This window comes from Typopeltis vanoorti, chromosome 14, assembly GCF_054136105.1.
Source record: "Typopeltis vanoorti isolate ZY-2024b chromosome 14, IOZ_Tvanoo_1.0, whole genome shotgun sequence".
NCBI lineage: Eukaryota > Metazoa > Arthropoda > Arachnida > Uropygi > Thelyphonidae > Typopeltis > Typopeltis vanoorti.
This window is the reverse complement of record NC_143562.1, coordinates 80,649,985-80,671,421: the sequence shown is the minus strand read 5'-3', so window position 1 is coordinate 80,671,421 and position 21,437 is coordinate 80,649,985. Positions and strand designations below refer to the sequence as shown.

Below are 21,437 nucleotides of genomic sequence, written 5' to 3'. Positions count from 1 at the left end.
CAGAACAAGTGAACTTTTTAAAAAGTGGCAACCAACAAACAGAATAAAGAAAAAATCGATAATGCATAAAATAATGGAAAATAAAATTTCCTTAGGCTGTCGAAATAAAATAACCAACTACCCAGCATTTCCTCCAAATCAATAGAACTAAAAACAACCAACAGTATAGGATGCAACTTATACTATGAAGAATTAATAGCCACTAACACAGCACCTCAGCATTTGGATAAACAAAACCCAAAGGAATTTATATTTTCACAGACTCCTTAGCAGCTCTTTACGTTATTAAGAACTGCTACACTAGCCACCAAGAAATACTTAGAGACATCAGAAAAACATAAACTACATAAGGATTCCAAAATAATTTTTCAATGGATTCCATTTTCTCACCTAAAAATAAATAATCAGCAAATGGGAGATTTGGTAAATTTATGAAAGCTATTGATAGTGTGAGCTTTCCCAAATTAAACTATGCTGTTAACTATCAACGTTTAAAAAAAAAAAAAACATGCCTATCTGGTATTCCAAGTTAACTGCCATTCTTTACTACTCCGCATTCGTTTTTAGACTGCTTTTAAATGCTATCTTGAGTATAGGGGATATTTAATTGCTGTATTTGTTTATTTTTTACTAAATAATTTAAGGAAATTACAACGTCAGCTAGGATATACATTAAAATAAATTTTAATATACTTCAATATTTCGGCAATGTCACGTTGCCATTTTCAAGAAATTTAAGAACAAGATACGTGCACGCAGGCACAACAAACAGTAAGTGAGGAAGAAGCAGGAAGCTATTATTTCTCCTAAAGTCCTGATGGTGCCCCCTAGTGGGCAATGTTGGTATTCTTGGGCGATTGGGCATAAGGTCTTCTGATGTAAGTTTCCCAAATTTGAGGCAGTCTCACGCAGCCAAATTTGTTGAGGTTTGGATTGTTTCTTAGGGCTGAAGCTGATTCCATGAAAAGCCTTTCATATTTGTATTTACTATGGTGTATTATCGTGACTTTCTTCCACCATATTCTATGGCAGGTATCCAGCACATGGTCAGCAAGACCAGAGTGGCTGTATTGGTGAAACCAGATGTAGTCCTTGTGTTCTGAAATTCTGATATTTGCTGTCCTGCCTGTTTGGCCAAAGTAGGATAGCTTACAGCTGCAAGGGATCTGGTATACACCAGGTAGGTCTAGGGAGGGAGGTTGGTCTTTAGTAGAGCAGATAAGGGATGCCAATTTTTTTATATATACAAATTTTATACATTCAAACTAGCTAAACATTTGGCCAAAGCTCTCTCGCACTATACTGGCAACACACCTTCACACATAAAAAACTCAGCCCACTTCAAAGCCAGCATAGAAAACCTTACACTCAAACACACTGACATAATGGTCAGTTTTGATGTCTCCTCCTTATTCACAAATGTCCCACTAAAAGAATCCTTAGAGCTAATCCAAGCTAAATTTCCTCCCGATATCACAGCCCTATTTCAGTTCACAATGAACTCAGGCTATTTTGTTTGGCAAGGAAAATTCTACAAACAAATAGAGGGGACAGCCATGGGTTCTCCACTCTCCCCACCCTTGACCAACTTTTATATGGAGACTTTTGAAGAGAAAGCCTTAAACTCTGCCTCACAAAAACCAACCATTTGGCTTCGCTATGTTGATGATGTGTTCGCTATTTGGCCACATGGCTCCAACGCACTCCTCTCCTTCCTAACACACTTAAACAACCAACACCCCAGAATCAAATTCACCCTTGAAGAGGAAAAAAACAACTGCCTTCCTTTCTTAGACACACTAATCACCCACCAGCCTGATGGAACCTTGGTTTTCTTAGTCTATAGAAAACCCACCCATACAGGCAGATATATTCACCAACAATCCCACCATCCCTCCTCGCAACAATATGGAGTCATTAAGACACTACACAACAGGGCTAAACTTATCTGTTCAAATGACAATGCCCTAACCACACAACTAAACCACATTCTCAACACTTTCTCAGCCAATGGCTATTCCCTCCCCCCCAAAAAAATCCAAAAAATATTGAAACCAGTAAACCACAATCCCCTCCCCCCTCACAACAAGGATTACTCTAAATCCATCACCATACCCTATATCCGCAGCACCTCGGAAAAAATTACAAAAATCCTAAAAAAAAAACACTTGTTACAGACCATATAAAAAATTGGCATCCCTTATCCACTCCACTAAAGACCAACCTCCCCCCCCTTGCCTCTTAGACCTACCTGGTGTATACCAGGTCCTTTGCAGCTGTAAGTTGTCCTACTTTGGCCAAACAGTCAGGACAGCAAATATCAGAATTTCAGAACACAAGGACTACATCCAGTTTCACCAATACAGCCATTCTGGTCTTGCTGACTATGCGCTGGATACCTGCCATAGAATACGGTGGAAGAAAGCCACGATAATACACCGTAGTAAATACAAATATGAAAGGCTTTTCATGGAATCAGCTTCAGCCCTAAGAAACAATCCAAACCTCAACAAATTTGGCTGCGTGAGACTGCATCAAATTTGGGAAACTTACATCAGAAGACCTTCAGTCTAATCGCCCAAGAATACCAACATTGTCTGCTAAGGGGCACTATCAGGACTTTGGGAGAAATAATAGCTTCTTGCTTTTTCCTCACTTACTGTTTGTTGTGCCTGCGTGCACGTGTCTTGTTCTTAAGTTTCTTGAAAATGGCAACGTGATGTTGCCGAAATATTAAAGTATATTACAATTTATTTTAATGTATATCCTAGTTGACGTTGTAATTTCCTTAAATTATTTAGTAAAAAATGCATAACCAACGTCTAAGCCTTTCCACATGTATTTGTTTAAAAATTAAAAATGGAATTCATGTGATAAACAAATTAATTCAGCACATCAGATTATTTATTTACGTCTTTTTTTTAGTTGAAATCTGTGGTGGCTTGTACATATGCACTGCACTGCAGCCCCCCCCCCCGGAAAAAAAACGAAACAATTAAATTTTGTTCTTGTTTATAAATAATAACAATGCTTACATTATATAAATGCAATACAACATGCTAAAGATTACAGCTTATGTTTCGACATTGATTGAATAGTTAATAATCGGAATTGTTCGATTAACGCTTTAGATTATGAAACAAATGCACAGTGTCGGAATTGTCATGTTCGGCCAATTGCAGCTAGACTTGCCAATATTCGTTTGCACTTGTCACTGCACGTAACAAGAGAGCAGTGTCGCCACAGGTAAATTGTAGGCTTGCGCGCGTTGTTTCTGTGAGATATGAAACTTTTATTATTGGTGTGTGTTTGTGGTGAGAGTGAAATACTTTTGGTAAATCTTATTTCATTCTGTTAAAATAACATAATTATTTATTATAGATACAAGGTTGAATTATGACGAGTGTCACTGTTCAAAATATGAAAAGAATTATATTTTCTCAATTATTATTACACGAAACAAATTAATTCAGTGTCAGAATGTCGAAACCGACACTGCTCAATGAGCAGTGTCGCTACAGATATATTGTATGCTTGCACACAGTATTTCTGTGTGAAACTTTTATTATTGGTGTGTGTTTGTGGTGAGGATGAAATATTTTTAATAAAGCAATTTTTTTATATGTAAATTTACTTATTAATAAATTGGTTACTGATAAGGAAAAAATGAATTATTTTTCTTATTTTCTATATGCAGCAGCTCTACTTAAATTTTTTACTAGCTGCCACTGGTTGGAATGTAAAACCTGAAAGTTCTAGCCTATGAAGAATGTGACTTAATTGTTGTCGTATTAGTAGTAGTAGTAGTACCATTCAAAAAACGTCTTCCCCCCCCCCCCCCCTTGCAGGGTATTATAACATCACATAAAGACTACTACCTGAGTTGCTTATTAAGATTAATTTATTTATTTAGTGAATGTTGTACATATAAAAGGTGATACAATAAACAGGTGAAACTATTCTATAAAACAGAAAAGGCAGCATAGTTTAACATTCAGATTCTGAATCCACAATAAAGTTCAAGGATTAACATCAAAAAAGTCCATATAAGTTCCAGGATAAGAGAACACAGGGAAGCAACTTGCAATATGATTAATGGTCTGAGCTGCATGTATGCATAAATGACTCTCTATACTGCAATCACAGTATGGAGAGTCATTTCCATTTGTGGAACATCTATTGGCATCTCTCATATGCTGTCTTGATCCAGTTGAATGTAGACCATAGATGTCGTGGAAGGTCAAAACTCTTTATTCTAGCAGTTTTGGATCAGGAATAGCAACATGTAAGATACAGGTGTGTTTTTGCCAGTATAGTTTTCAGACAGATGTGATATTAAGGGCTTCATGCAACAATTGCAAAGCAATTCTCCAGACAGATTGTCTAGATGTCACTCTGAGTAGCTATGTAGGAGTTGTCTTCATGTAAGGGCAAGTTTAAAGCCCTTTTCCTCTGTAATAGAGGAAGAGCAATATTACTAACTGTTGAAAGACAGCATGATGGTGTTGATCTTGTTATTCTAGAGATAAATCTCACGGCTTGGTTGAGATGGATATCAATCAATGAGGTGTGTGAGCACTGTTAACCACATTGGAGAACAGTATTCTGCTGTGGGAAACACTAATATCAAAGCTATTGTTCATAACATGTTAGCATCTGCACTCCATGGAGCCTCCGTAGCTCAGTCGGTATAGATGAAACCCTCTGGTCGGAAAGACCTGGGTTCGATTCCAATCCGTGGCATGAGGAATCTTTATCTGGTTTCTTTCAACCAAGGGTGAGTTAGCCGGTCTCATACGGAGGTGGGGGGGGGGGTTCACCCAGAAAGTCTTTCAGAATAGGCAAACTGGCCCAGTGAACATACACAGATTACAGCCGGAAATACTTAAAAAAACGGCCCCTCAGTCATAGGCCTGATTTGTCAACTACGCTGGTCCCGAGCATGGATAAAATAGGGGAGATTAAGATGATGCCGTACCTCCCTGTAAAAGGGACTTACAGCCGTTGTATCATCATACAAAATAAAAAAAAATCTGCACCTCATGAAGAGCCTGCTAATTTCTGCAAGGTGTTTTTTTGCATTTTGCAAGTTTTTAATTTGCCAGCAATCTTTGTCAAGAAGTCATTGTGACTAATGGCAATCAGTCAATGATGTCTGAAAAAATCATAATGAAGGCTATTAGGAATATTATAGAGGTGGTCCAATGTTGTCAAAGTTCATGCAACCCATGGCTGTATTTAGCAATTACACTTCACTTAGCACTGAAGTCAATATGGCACAGTTAGTGAGTTTCAAGAAATCAGTATGAATGACATCAGCATTTTTTCAAGATCTCTACCAACGACATTAATGAACAAAGATCTGCAGGAGTTGAAGGAGCAACAAGTGGTAGTGCAAGGGAACACTGACATGCAGACAGTGAACTGTTGCTAACAGTTTCTGAAGAGAAACTGTTAGCAACAAAGATGTGACTCTAGCATCCTACAGACGGTTACAAAATCTTTATTATTATAATATATTATTTAATTTCAGATTTTAGCATTTTGTTGACCTTATAAAATTTTTCTGCTATAGTTTTCAGATTTTTGTTTCAGATATATGTATATTGTTATTTTTGAATAAAAATGTGTTGAAACATGTTAAACAGTACTTCATTTTTTTAGTGTATGGACATATCTGTATTCTTTCTGTGGTAGCATCCTGAAATGTATCTGTTTTATTAATCAAGATATTACTGCTATCATTAAACATTTTAATGTTCACAGTTGTAGTGTTAATGCTCCTGATCAGATTTTGCATATATATTATATATAATCATTATATAATTGATAAGATGCTGACAGTCTGTTTTTGCTTGAACTATATGCAGCAATAAATATTATTACTGCAAATGTTATTTTGTATATCATTGAAATTGTTTTAAACTTCAGAAATCTACCTTTCTTGATTTTCAGGAATGGTTTAATGGGATCAGCAGTTTGCACCTTCAGTTTAGAATCCATACAAGAGGTTTTCAATGGCAAGTTTAAAGAGCAGATAACATCCTCTGCAGCCTGGCTTCCAGTTCTAAGCAGCAAAGTTCCAGAACCCCGCCCAGGACTCTGTGTTAATGACACTCAAACACTACCTGATTCTGTGTTAAATTTTATTAGAGGTCATCCTTTAATGGATTCTGCTGTTGCTCATGATAATGGCAAACCTGTATTTTATAAAAGGGATATCACTCTTACCCGTCTTGTTGTTGATAGATTAGAAGTTGATGGCGTTCACTTTACTGTGTTTTATGTTGGGACCAGTAAGTGTTTGAAATTTAATTTTAAAAAAAAATTAACTATTAATATAGATGATGATAATAATACACACACACAACACACATGCTTATATATACTGTGTATATGCGTATGTATTATTTATCCAAAAGACTGGAATAATAGTTTAGTAAACATAGTGTACTAAGTCAAACACAAGAGCATAATAATAAAAAATTATTTGCCATTCATCCCAGATTTTTAACTAGTCCTCTGTAGTTGATAATATGATGATAATGTTGTCAGCCTGTTGCATCCCACTGCTGAGCAAAGACCTAAATTCTTCTACCCTTCTCTCTCTTTATGGGCCATCTTCATCCATTGTTTCCCTCTGGATTTCTCTATGGGAATCCAAACTGTAGTTAATATATCCATCTGTCATCTTTTATCCTATCTAAATGGCCAGCCCAGATCTACTTTGTTTGGCTTTTTAAATAACATCAACAATTTTGAGATCTAATAAAGTTGGAATTTTTTATCTACTGTGCTTCTTTAATTCCTAAAATACTTCTCTCCATTGCTCATTCGTACATTCTTAAGTTTTTGTTCTTGATTTTTGTCAAGGATGAAACTTTGGAACTGTATGTCAGTATGGGCATTATAATGGAATTCAACAGAGAGAAAGAGATGCCAAATTATCTGCTTGTCCCAATATAAAGCAATTATTTCATGCTTTGATTACTCTGGGCTATATTTCTAGGTCTTATCTATTGGTGAAGGATATTATTTGTCCTAGATAGATATACATACTCTGGCATGATGCTGGTGCCAACTAGCAAGATAGGAATTTGAGCTATTAGTGATGCTTTTTTGCAAATCCCACCAGTTCGCTTGTGTTATTCAGTTTGCTACTTATTTCCATCAATCCAGTAGGTTGTTTGAGAAGATGGCAGTATCATTGGAAAATCAAAGATTGCTTAGTTGCATTCCCTAAAATACTGATACTCTTTCACACATTCAGCATAGCTGTTAAAAGTCTATAGGATATTTTTCACCTTGTTTTTAACACCTTTGATTGAGAAAATAAATAATCTCCCTTTCTTTCTTTCTTGACATTTGCAAATGACTTGGATTAGTTTGATTATAAGAGACAACCACTGTTAAACGTGTACTAGGGGGTACACGTGTATACAAAGATACAAGCTACATTACATTACAGTACGCATAATATGTGAAGTATCACTAATTTGGTCAACCATTTTCTACTACTGGCCTAACCTGATTGGGGGGATCACATAAATTTTGTTTCAGATTCTTCAGCACTGTAGGCAATAATTTCAGCTCTTATTTCATATGTTATCCTATCCCAATGGCTTTAACAGGCCCTTAAGGCCCACAACCCTCCAAGCACGCCTGGACCTCGCAACCGAAACACGAGGATAGAACGGTCACTCCTATGCCTCAAGGTATTCTTGACTGTATCCCTGTGTGTTCAAGGGTCCGGTTTGCCTGCTTGCGGGATGAAAAACACCAGATAAACTGGCGGAAAAAACCCTACTGCCCGCGCCCAAGACCGGCTAACTTGGCTATGGCTGAGGAAGATCCTTCAGCTCCTCACGTCTCCGACGGGAATCGAACCTAGGACACTCCTTCCCCAGGCATATGGTTGCGAAGCGCAAAGCCACTAGGCTAACCGCGCGGACTTATTTCATATGTTGACCACCACTAATACTGTTTTTGTCTTAATTACCTGTTAGTGATCTCTAGCCAAATCGATAACAGGACTAGAGATCACTAACAGGTAAGACAAAAAAACAGTATTAGTGGTGGTGGTCAACATATGAAATAAGAGCTGAAATTATTGGCTACAGTGCTGAAGAATCTGAAACAAAACTTATGTGGGCTGAATGTGCATCATCCATATTAATGGAATTTGTAGGCCACCATTATTGTTCAGATTAGGATGGAAAATCAGAATTTCGCAGGTCCTTCAACTTGAGTTCATACCAAGTTTTAGACATTGTAAGGAACAGGTTCCTTTCCACTTTGGTGTAGTGTTAAGAGTGTGATCAGAGAGGGCTAATTTACCAGAATTTTAAAATTCGATGTGTTATTTGTGTTCATTTTTCCAGATCAGAATCATACTGTAATATTTACTGCGCCATTGTAAACATATGCTGTTAATTTCTCTTTATTTTTTTTCTATACCTTATATATCATTATACTTTATTCTAATTAGCTGTACGAGTTATTTTATTATCTTTACTATTCTACATGTTTTTTCTATATATTTTCCTTTCTTACTCTGCCTATATTAGTAATATCTCTTTATCTTTATTCTTTACATTAATATCTGTACTCTTCTTGCTCTCTCTTCTATCTTTATTCTATTCCTAATTCTTTATATACTGCTTACTATGTTTATCTACCCTTTGCACTAAGAGTCTTATGCCTAAGATACTAGAAAATTTATTTAATTTAGACTGCACCACTCTTTTCTCTCTCTCTAACACAAATTCCTTCAATAAAACTTTACACAAACAGTCGTGGTGTATTCTTTTACTTAACTTTACGCTTCGGCTATCTCACAAGTCCGATTTATTTAGCAACAGTGCAGTTGTAAAAATAATCAGGCAGCACTCCTTTAACAAAAAAATCAAAACACATTTTATTTACATTACTATGAAATATACATAAATTAAACAATAGGGAGATTGCTTTCTCTATCCAGCTATAAAAATTCTTTAGCACAAATTAGAACCTTTTTACTTCAGCATTAATTAATCTCTTTAACTCAAAAACCTATTAACTCTGCTTACAAATTCAACTTATTAAACTCCTAGTTTACTTGCAAAGAGGTTAGCTAACTCTCTGTTAAGTTATCTTTATAATTTTTATATCAACTTCCAACATGCCAATTGACCCTCTTAAGGACACTTCTTATCACTATTAAACAAAAATCTTAAACGTCCTTCTATAACAACTATAAGAGGGAATATACAAAAGTGTGTAACTTACAAAGGCTCTGGATTGCACATTGAATCAAGTCTTTCACTAAAAGTTCTATGGCAATTCTTTCATATCAGATCTCGAGCTTCCTTCAGGAAATTTGGCTTGAGTAGTATCTCATCGGAAAAATAGTGGGCTGTAAACAGCGACCTGTGGTACTCATACAGCTCCGGCAAAACGTTGTTCTCCCACAATGAAAAGAAAAACTTCCGAGCGAAGCTGCTTCGAGTAATTTACATCACCTTTTCTCCTCTGCTTTGGTTTGCCGAAAATGCCTGGACGACTGCCGTCTCAAGTAGCTTGAATTCCCGCCTCTAAGAAACTGTAATTGCCGCCAACTGTTAACCTGGATCCCTCTCTGGCCTGGAAGCTTTTCTCTGGCAATTGGAACTTCTCCTTTCGGCAACTCGAAGCTCTCTCTCTAGACTGGAACTGGGAAGCCCCTCTCTGGCAACTGCTGGAAGCTCCGTCTGCAGCCTCTGGAAAACCTCTCTCTAGCCTAGAAGTCGTCTCTCTCTCTCTCTCTAGCGACGTCTCGAACCGGGAAGCTCCCTATGCTTGGCTCTGTCCCTTTTTATTATGCCTTCTCTGAGACCTCGCACGAAGTTTGTAACCCCCAAAGAACTCGGCATGACTCTTTCATCTTCTTTCAAGTTCGGCCCACTTTCTGTTCTCCTCCGGTTTCTTTTGATTTAAGTTGCTGGCCATCAGAAAGTTGTTTGAACCTTTCTGACTGACTTCGGAGGTGTTTATGTGCAGAGCTTGTAAGCCTTTCACATACACACAAAATTTCATAAACAACCTTTCTTTTGCCACCATGTAGATCTATTACATACAGCTCTAGCAGCAAAACATTACCTTTGTTTTTAACACTCTAAAATATTCTTATTAAAGGAGTATATACAGTTAACTTCCAAAGGATTATTTACAAAAATATCTAGTACAAAATATACAGAGACAAACAAGTTATTTTTACAACATTCTCATGGGACTTGACCTCTGTAAAAAAAAAAAAATCGATGTAAAGTGCTTTGGTATTTTTAAGCTACATCGAGATTTTACAATACATCCTGTTTCAATATAAAGTAAGTTAAAGGTACACTAGATTCGGTATACCCCAGGATGGCTGGGTGGAGGGATCCTGGGAAGAGTTAAATATGTTCTTCAATTTTGTAAGGTAGTATTAAAGTTCTAATTAAATATCATTCTGTTTATTTTTTCTGCTATCCCTTTTATGTGTGTAATGTAATCTATATTATATCCATTTTAAGTGTAGTTTTGTGAAGAATTTTATTGATGGCATTCAGTGGCATCACATGCCCATTTCAGTTGGGTGCTTTTGTGGCTTATGCAACCCGAACTACAAAATTCACATCAGTTTGACTAATTACGTTTTTATCGATGTACGAAGGTCAGCAAAGGTTGGTAGATTGGTAGAGCCTCTGCTACTAATGACTCACGCAAAAAGTTAAGCAAGTTTGAGCATGGTTAGTAGTTGGAAGGGGTTAATTGTTCGATGCTGTTGGCACACTCTCCCTCGATGAGTCTTTGGACTCCCTGGAGGTGTTACACAATAATAATAATAATAATGAAAGTTTTAAGAGTGTATAGCACATCAGCTCATCTTAATTGGTCTAATGCAATTAATTGTAGGATAACTTTGAATACTTTAATTTATCAATTAATTGTAAACAAATCTGCACAGAGGGGAACAATGTGTTTGTTTTAAGATACTGTATATTAGAAAACAATAATGAAGTAGAATGCTATATTTGGTTACTATATTACTCAAAGGTGGAAGAGGTAAAATTTGGAAGAGGAGGATGAAGCTTACTTCCTCTGATATCCACTACAATACTGTTTCTCATTGTAAATATGGGCAAAAAAAAGTTATAAATTTATCAAAAATTATATATTAAAAACTTGCCTACTGTGTCAGTTCACTTCACGCATGCAAAACAGATGAAACTCAAAAAACAGCAACTCATGACAAACGACAATGTTCAATTGGATTGGTTGCATACGTGCATGCATGCGTTCCTGAATTTGCACTTCCAATCATGTTCCATTCAGCAGCACTTTTCCCAGACTCAATTCCATAACAATTCAACTGCAAACATTATTTGCATAAAGTGGTATATGGGGGGATGTGAGTCTGAAAGATTTAAGGTAACCAGTGATGTACCATAAGGATCACTGCTTGGTCCACTGTTATTCAATCTGTACATTAATGTTATTGGGAAGGATTTGACAAGCAACATACAGCTATTTGCTGATGATGCAAAGATAGGATGGGTAATCATAAATGCTGCGCTACTAGCAGGATTTGAATAGGCTGAAATTGTGAGCATGGGAAAATGGATGTCAGTTCAATGTCAGTAAATGTAAAGTTATTCACTTCGGCGTGATTAGATATCCAATGTCATATTATATTGGTGGGATTAGGCTAGGGATCTTGGAGTATTAGTAGATAGGAAGTTGAAGTTCAGGGGGCTACGTAGCAAAGATTGCAAATACAACTCAAAAGATAATTGCAATGCTGAAATGAACATTCACATGTAAAGATAATGATGTCATTTTGCCTCTTTACAAGGCCTTGATAAGACCTCACTTGGACTATTGTGCACAGGTCGTCTCCTGCTTTCTGTTGTAATTCCAGTATATTGGAGAGAGTGCAATATACGGGAATTGATATCAGGATTGTGGAATAGTGATTATGAAGACAGATTGAGAATTTGTAGACTGCAGACTCTAACAAACAGGAGAAAAAGGAGTGATATGATTGAGACTTACAAACTTCTGAAAGGGTCATACAGGATTTCAACTGATGGAATTTTTCAATTTATAGAGGGTGGGGAAAGGACAAGAGGGCATCCTTGGAAACTAAGAATGAATGCTGTTAAGAAGGGGGTAAGGGCTAGATTGTGGTGCATGATTGGAATGGATTGCCATTGGATGTTGTCAGTGCAAGCTGTGTGAATGAATTCAAGATAAATATGATAGCTGTGCAAGTAGTATGTGGCCTCCCTCGATTAATCCCTGACTCCCTGGAGGCCTCGCTTAATAATAATTAGGTATGTTATTTCATAATATACTTGTCTGCCATAAATACTCTTACAACTTTAAGTCTTTTTATTCATCATCGCTTGCTTTATGTTCTCACTCTTCTCTTTTTCAACTTTCAGTAACTTTTAATGTCTTTGCATACCATCATTTGCACCTACCAAATGATCTACTCTTTCACTTTATAACTTGGAAGTTTACAGCTGTGTATGTATATTCAGTATGAAGATAGGAAAAGATCTGAGACACTAGTTGATACAATTAACTAGTGTCTCAGATCATAGCAAAGAAACAGTCCTTTCATACATACATACATATATATATTATGCAAATAATGTGCCTAGTCTAGCCATAAATACTGTTACAACTTGAACAGTGAATAAACCTTTAATCTATTAGTAAATTATTTACAGCTTTCAGCACATACAAACCATATGCATAACGTCCATGTAGCAGCACTCAATGTTCGAATTGTTCCCATTTTGCCTTCATGCACACCCAAAGTCTGCGAGGCCACATATCGATGTCGGCACTCACAATATCCAATGGAAATGTTGACACTGCTTCTCCACATCCACCTTCAGAATGGCGATGCCGGGGTGTCATTTCTTACAGACTATGCAGTCAAGTTGCAAACACAATTTGAAGTCCAATGGATTCATATTGGGACTTCCAGACAGCCAATCAGATGGTAATATGTGGTTGGGCACATTTGCTCCACCACTGTTGTGTGGTCGGTGCCTTGTTCACAGGGATTGACTCCTGTTGGAAAGTTCACTGCCTACCATGAAACAAGGTGTTGTTCAGGGGCCATACCACAGGGTCTTGTTACACTTTGGTGGAGATTTTGACCCCTTTCTCGCAGAAATGCAACTTGGATAACCCTCCCTACACACACACCAAAGCATCACCGACACAGGATGATGACCTCTCTGATCCTGGCTGCTATGGCACATACTGTCTGACTATCCAGGGCATATATCAATCGTTTCGGTGGTTAAACCACTCTTCGATGGTGAAAATCTTCTCATCTGCGAAGAGGATGTCTCTGTGTCTGTTTTTGCATACCACCAGAGAAGTGACTGATTGTATCACTCTCTACCACATAAGTTATGGGGGTTAGGAAATGTCCAGTAGAAACACGATAGGCTCTCAGCCCCCAGGTTATCAGTTAGTACATGTGGCATCATTCTCTGCAAACTGTTCATCTCTCATAGCATCACTTTCTGCCTTCTCAAAGGGTTATGGTAGAGGCATGCCTTCACAGCCCTCACAAGTTGTTGCATTCTAATTCAGCATAGTTAACCTGATCTTTGGCAGTCAGATATATCTTCTGCATCATTATAATGGTTAATAGTTCAATACACAAACATTCTACTGATCCTGAGTATTTTTGGTTGTTGAAAATAACAGGCATCTGCATTTCAACCTTGTGAAGTGCTATTACAGCTACACAGTTCTCATAATCTCCCCATTGCATGTTAACCCATACAGCTAACAATCTCTCTCTACTCCTAAGCACATGAATATTGGCTGTGCACAGCACCACTAGTGGAACCAGCTACTCTTCATTAAACTCTTCTCCTCCTCCTCACAAACAATGAAGAAAAACTTATTAAAACACGGCAAAGTTTTATTACAAATCACAAAAAAATCTCCCATAAAACAATTTCAAAAAAAAAAATAATAATAATACAAGCCCAAAAAAAGCAACAAACACCACGAGCGCCCTTATTAAGCCACGTCGTCGTGAGGCAGGCTGCCTCTATAGGGTGTGCAGAAATTGCAACACTATTTATGACAAGACTGTATATTTATATATATTGGAAAAAAAAAGCAAATATATACAAGAAAATCAAAGTACAGGCCACACAACCTATTCATTGTAAAGAGTTTGTTATCTAGAAAAATATTTCTCTGATAATAATGAACAAATTACAGAAGTAAAAGAACAGCTCAAGTAAGGAAAAAATTTATAGATATGGTATCATTTTAATAAAAAGCAAAATGTACTTTTGCTTTTTATTAAAATGCAATTAAATTACACATCCCAAAATGCCTTGCTTGTTCTGTGTTTTCTTTTTTCAATGTCTGCTTCATGAGATGGATTGATGGCCTATATGTGCATATTTGAAAGGGTCTGGCTTCTTCAGTGTATGATATGGGCATAAACTAAACCCTGTTTTGTTTCCAGAGCAGGCTTTCTGACTTGGTTAATCCTTCACTCACCCATGGTGCTAAATGTATGATATGTTTACAACTTTTCATGGGCTGATTCAAATTTGCAAAAATTTGGAGAAAGAAAGAAAAAAATCATAAGTCTATAATGCTTATGAAAAACATACTTCAGAAAAAGAGGTCTGTACCAAACTGTGATCTGAATTGCATGTGGAAGTAGTAACACTGACAGTATATTTAGAGGAATTCTTAGTGAGAAAAAGGTCAAGAATATTGGTAGTGGATAAAATGATCTGGAATTCTGATATGTCTTGTACCCTTTGCATATGATTCTGCTGAGAGCAAATGTCCAACAAATCTATGAAATTAGAGTTAATGAGATCTTCAGTATCATGCAAGTTTGTCTAGATTGGAAAAAAAGAAATTTAAAAATTCAAAGTGGGTTTTTGAATTAGAAAGGCAACAGCTAATGAATCACACAGAATAAGTCTAAGGTATCTTGTGTCAAAAGGAATCAAAAAGAGAAGACCATATGTTAGTCAACCTCTACTTATGTCAGAGTGAACTAAGTACACATTTCTCCTTTAAGGCGGAAAGAATCCTGGAGAATATAGTTGAGAAAGGGGTGAGTGTTTTTGTTGACATATTTGCAGAAGATCTCTTTATATTGCTTTTGTCATTTGAACAAGTGAGAAATTGAAAAGTAGGAATGTGAAATATCAGGAAATGAACCCTTTTGTTGATTTACTAATACTGAAGTATAAAGGAACAAAGTGGTGCCCCCCCCCCCCAAAAAAAAAAAAAAAAAACTTCCTTGGGATGAAATAGATGGTAAAAATATTGTATTATCTGGTAAAAAAAATATTTTTTTCATTTGTTTGTCTTTAGAATTGAATTTATATTAAATATAGCCATTAAACTATTTAATTAATAATGATGATAACAATCCAAATGGCTTTATTTTACAAACATATGCATATTTTTTCTAAATACATTTTTCTTTGAATCAACTTTCTAGTTATGTTAACCACATTAATTTGAAAATACTCAGAGAATGTTCTGTAACAATAGGATTAGCATGCTAAAATGCATAGCATCTATCTATCGTATATTTTTATTAGAGGTACAACAGAATTCAGAAAGGAAAAAAATAAACTTTATTGTTCTCTTAGATGAAGGCATTATCTATAAGCTTGTAGAGTGGTATAATCGAGATGGAGAAGAGCATTCCAATCTTATTGATATCTTTGAAGCAACCACACCAGATCCAATAAGAGCTATGGAAATCTCTAGCAAAGTAAGTTTAATGAACCCTTAATGTATAGTCTTATCCAGATTATCAATGATAGTATGCACACATACACACCCCTGCCAAAAAATGAACAACTCTCTCTCTCTGACTTAATATATACCCAACTTGTTCCAAGTGTTTATTTTCTTGATGAGCTGTGTATATTATGTGCTTTGGAAATTTTCTAAAATTCAAATTTCTTTATAATTCTAAAAAGTTCTTAAAACTAAGAATTTTTTTAGAATTCTAAAAGTCTTTTTTAGAATTATATATGTCCCTCCTCTAAACAGATCACAGAAGAATGAGTCTGTTAATTTTTAAGTTAGTATTGCATTTGCATAATCATTGCAAATGCAATACTAACTTACACATATAAATCTTAGTTATGATCCAAAGGGTTTTGGAAGTTTTACCACTTGGTTATACTATAAATTAAAGATACCAAGAAATTATATACTCAATAAATTTTATATTTATTGAGGTCTCATCAGTGGGAGCCAGACCCAGAGGAGATACTAAGGTTGAAGTAATGTCATATTTTCTTATACAAATAGCCAAACAAGTGTCACACCTTATTATTAAAATACTCTGGATTAGAGAAAGTTGTTGGAAGTTTTTCCATTTGGTTATACTGTAAATTAAATAAATTTAAAAAAAAAAATCCTTTATCCAAGTATAAGCCGACAAGTTTGTGCCTGAACTATTTTCAGGACTGGGGCAATCTGGGTTTGGTTCCCACTGATGAGACCACAATAAAGGTTGAAACCGATCTGGGTAGTGACCCTTCCCATAATGCATAGCCTACATGTTCTGCAAGGAGATGTGCTTTGCATTATACATGTCTGTAAGAAGATGTGCTTTGCATTATGGGATACTAAGCAAGTGATGTGAAGTCTTAGCTTCTTTATATGGGATAGGGTAGTAATCATCATTTATGCATGCTTCAAGAACAACTGAAGTAAAGGCTGTATAAGTATGAGGAAGCTGCTTCTAACCAGTTTTCTCAACCAAAAATGGAAGACAGGCATGCAATGAAGATAATATCTGTAATGGGGGATGTCCTCCATAATTCACTGAATCTTTTTTTCAGCTGACTTTTAGTTTAAATTCTTTTGTAATGGTTCCTGAAAAATATGAATACTTATATAGTATTTGTGAAATATTCAAAAGTTTAATTTGGATTTAAGGATGATATTAAAAAAAAAAAAGAAATGACACATTATTATTATACAGTAATCTACCATTTATCTAACCTTCAAAAGAGTGACCCTTGCATGCCAACTGACCACTGGTACAGTACCATGTAATTGTACTTCAATTATCCAATCTTTCAACTATGAAATTGATAAAATGCCTTCTTGATGTGGTCAGATAAATGGCCAATTACTACACATGGGCACATCTATAGAGTCAGGGACTCATTGAGGAAGGGCCCTATAGAATGCCTAAATATACCTTTCATACCTCTTCTTGAAAATATTCACTGAAGATGCACCTGCAATGTACACTGACAGTTTATTCTATTCATTCACCACATGCTATTAAAAGAACCTGGACCTCACATGCAAAGCTTCTGTAGCTTTAATATTCTCAGCATTGCATTTATTTGATGTGATAACTTATCTATCGTAGCAACGTGGCCTCTAAATTTAATTTATTCTCTGCTACCTTCCCCAGAGGTCTCAAACTGCTACAATCACTTACATCATCCTCAGTCTGAAATGAATAACTTTGCCTGTATCAATATTAAACTGATATTCATTAATTACACAGAATCACCTTGAAGAGATTCTGTATCAGATATGTCACTTGTCAACTTTGCATCATCAGTATATCATTGAATATTTCTCTTCGTATTATCCTCAGTGTCATAAATATATCCAAGCACTGTGTACAGGATACTGTGGTATCCTGTACACAGGATATTCCTCTTGTATATCCATTCCTCTTTTCCAACTCTGCTATTACTCTGTAAAACTTGAGTAGATTGCTGTTATATCTAAGATACAAGTACTGTAATACTCCATTTGTCCCATTATAAAGATGACTTATCTCTGTAAGTAAGATAATTAATGCAGCCTGATTATTGGGTCAGATGTGCAGAACATTGTTACCAAATTACCATTGATGATTTGGGATGTAATACATCCCAGGTTATCAATGATAATCTTCTACATATCCTACTTAATTCTACATTTATATAATAGATGCAAATGCTACACAAGAGGAGAGGAGACAAAGATAATTGTTTGTATGTTCTAGCAGTACTGTAGATAAAAAGTTCGTAATTAATGTAATAAAACTGATGAAATTGTGCAGGTCCTGTAAATTATTCTTAGGACATTCAGAATAAGTAGCACAAAGTTAAAGTTTATTCATGCGAGTGTTTTTTCATTTCAGAAACAGAAGCATTCTTTGAAGAATGAAAGTAGATGCATGAACTCAGATTTTAGAATTAAAGTAGATTTTTAAAAAAATATGACATAATATTATCATTATTATTATTCAAAATCTCCATGGAGTCACAAAAATCATCTTAGTGGTCCATCTTAGACAATGTAAAACCTGTCATATTACCTTAAAATTATCCCCTGTTCATGCTGTCACTAGGCAATGTGTCTTACTATGTCTTACTTTCCATGATCTTACTATTATCCATGCAAAATAAGCTATTACTTAACCTCTACCCACTTCCTTTTCAACTCCAAGGATGACTCCTCATATCATATGAAAAATCTCTCACTATGATTTTGCAACATTTAAGCTATGAATAGCTTAAATGTTGCAATCATTATCCCTTCATTTTCTGTCCACTAGCCTTTGCAGATTATTCCCCTCATTCTATTTGCATAATCAACATTTCAGACTCCTGATATCATTCTTGTTATCTGCCTTTGTATCTATCCTCTCCAATGTTATTTCATCCTCTTCAAATCCCAGTGACCAGATCTCAACAAACACAGATGTGGTTTCAAGGCTTTATAGAATGGAACTACCATCACCCTCTTCTAATTCACAACACAAGAATAAAATATTTATTTACTTGTTTTCTGATATTTTGCTGGTGTCATACACATTATCTTCAGAGCACAAAAAAAAAAAAAAAAAGCTTGTCCTAGAACACAAACAGCAACAATTAGTTAATAGTGGGGACAACCATCTATTGTTGTTGGATGAAGAGAGAGAGTAAACAAGTATTAATTTGATCTTAAAATACTATCTCCCAGATTTTTGGTAAACTGATACAGCCATACTTGTAAAGCTGCTATGGATTCCAAAAACATTTATGACTTCTGTGTAGCACTTTTGCTTTTCTCTGTTTGATCCTGTGTGGAGGATAACTGAGGCTTGGTCTGCGCTACTCCCAACTTGCCATAACGATGGTGCTGAATGTATTTTTTATGTTCTCCAAGGCGGATGTCAACAGATCTTCCTGCTGCTCCATAGTAAGCCAGGGCATTTCATATACTCCTTTATCCTGGATGTGATAAAGGAGAGAGTATGTCCTTCAGCAAACAGATGAGGGTTGCCAATTTTGATATATGGTTTAAATGTGGCAAGGAGCTGATATTTATTAAGCATCTGGATATTTTTTCAGATGTGCCGGAATGTATGGGATGGTAACAGTTTTGCTGTGGTCTTAGATGATAGAGGGGATTTGAGGAAGACATTTAACATTTTTCTATTTTTTGGGGATTATAGCCATCAGCTAAAAAAGTGTGGTGAAGGCAAGTTCAGTGATAAGAGTATTATCATCAGATCTCTGACTGTAAGTTAATGTTTTTAGGATACCATATTGTTGAGCTGGTTAATAGTGTGATTCTTTATGCAAATATCTTCCAGAATGTGTAGGTTTTCTATAAATTGAAAAAGATAACAAACCTTTTGGAAGGCATGTGACTAGTGTATTTAGGATGGACAGGCCATCATTTCTTTCTTTCTTTATCAGCTGCCTTCTCTAATGACTTAAAATAGGGTAATTAATTATTATTCCTGTAGTCTCCTATGTCTGTATATTGTGTGGTTTTCTGGACAGTTTGCCTGTTTTTATTATTAAGAAAGACCTCCAGAGAGTTGAGGACTCATCGAGAGAGGCCACATACTACACACACCAGCTATCCTACTTACTTGCACACACTACATCCAATGGCAGTCCATTCCAATCATGCCCCACCCTATGAGAGAACCCCCTTCTTAATAGCATTCATTCTCAGCTTCCAAGGATGCCCTCTTGGCCTTTCTCTTCCCCCCCCCTCCATTAAATGAAAAATTCCATCACCTGAAATCCTGTATGACCCTTTCAAAAGTTTGTAAGTCTTATTTATGTCTTCATAATCAGCATTCTACAATCCTTATAGCAGAAAAAAAAAACCCTGCTATTTCCATATAAGACTGGCTAACTCATCTTCAAATGAAAAGCCCAGATAAAGGTTCTTCACATCCTTGATGGGACTCAAGCCTAGGTCTTTCTATCCAAAGGGCATTGTCAAAACAAACTGAGCCCTTTGTCCCCATTTAAGTCGTCATCACATCAGATAAACACATTGGTGAAGACAATGTGTAGGATATAGGAAGTTATTCTCCTACCTTTTACCCAATGTGATAAGACCATTATTCCACAGTGGGTAACCACGATGGTATTTGGCCCATCAATTGTGCATTTAAAGACAGATGGAAGAGAAGAGATATAGCCAGTAAGGAGATTTTAGAGCGAGAGTTAGACACAAGTGAGATTTTGCAGGTTATGACAGGTGGAGAGAGAAAAACTTTGAGTCTGGAAGCTAAGTTCCAGTTTCTTTTCATGGTGTGGAATAGGTTATCAGATGAATGTTGAGTGTGTGCATCTTTGATTATGTTCAAGGAAGGATATGAAAGGTACTTTGGAATTATCTGTCTAAAAGGGACCTTTACTTTATAAGTTCTTGGACTCACTGGAGAAGCTTGAATAATAATAATAATAATAATTAATTTCAAATTTGGTTAGTTGAATCAAGAAGTTTTAGTTGCTTGCATACTTGATATTGTGATAGTAAATTTGAAGATGCTCATAATATAGTGGTCAAAATGTCGAGATGTACCACTTCAATAAATATTGTTTGTTATCTAATATAGTGTATAACTCGTATGTCATTCAACACAAGAGTTGAATGATACAGAGAAATAACAATGATATAGAGAAAATTTTTAAAAATGTGTGTGAAAACAGATATAATTTCCTATGTAAATTTATGATTTTTTTAACTTTATAAGCAGAAACCTTTTGTTTTTTCTTACAGCACAAGTCTTTGTATGTGTCATCAGATTCTTTAATACGACAGTTTGATTTAGTAATGTGTAAAGGGAGATATGACAACTGTCTACGATGCATACAAGATCCCTACTGTGGTTGGGATAAAGATCATAATGAATGCAAACCATACGTCACAGGGTAAATATACAACGAATGTTTTTCCATTTAGCTCAGCATAAACCTTTAGAAGTATCTTAAGCCATTTAATGATAACATGCTCTCTCTCAAGATATAATCAAGAATGATTAGTACTAAAATAATTTCTAAAATCATTGTCTTCAATGCTAATCTGCACACTCAATCTTATTAAACTTCTATGCAATTTGAATATTTGGTGTCATGTGAAGAATTCATTTT

At 35.8% G+C, this 21,437-nt stretch overlaps 2 protein-coding genes across 4 annotated transcripts in view; one reads left to right on the top strand and one right to left on the bottom strand.

Annotated features, from left to right (window-relative positions):
- Positions 1 to 21,437, bottom strand: part of LOC150099706 (uncharacterized) — a 143,782-nt gene that overhangs the window by 5,118 nt on the left and 117,227 nt on the right. The gene's annotated exons all lie outside the window — the stretch shown is intronic.
- The window catches only part of LOC150099707 (semaphorin-2A-like), a 794,210-nt gene that overhangs the window by 711,604 nt on the left and 61,169 nt on the right, over positions 1 to 21,437 (top strand). For all 3 annotated transcript variants that reach the window (XM_090404418.1, XM_090404419.1, XM_090404417.1), the window contains exons 11-13: positions 5,956 to 6,296; positions 15,672 to 15,796; positions 21,067 to 21,218. In XM_090404418.1, coding sequence (XP_090260544.1) covers positions 5,956 to 6,296; positions 15,672 to 15,796; positions 21,067 to 21,218 — 618 coding nt within the window. The remainder of the gene's footprint in view (positions 1 to 5,955; positions 6,297 to 15,671; positions 15,797 to 21,066; positions 21,219 to 21,437) is intronic.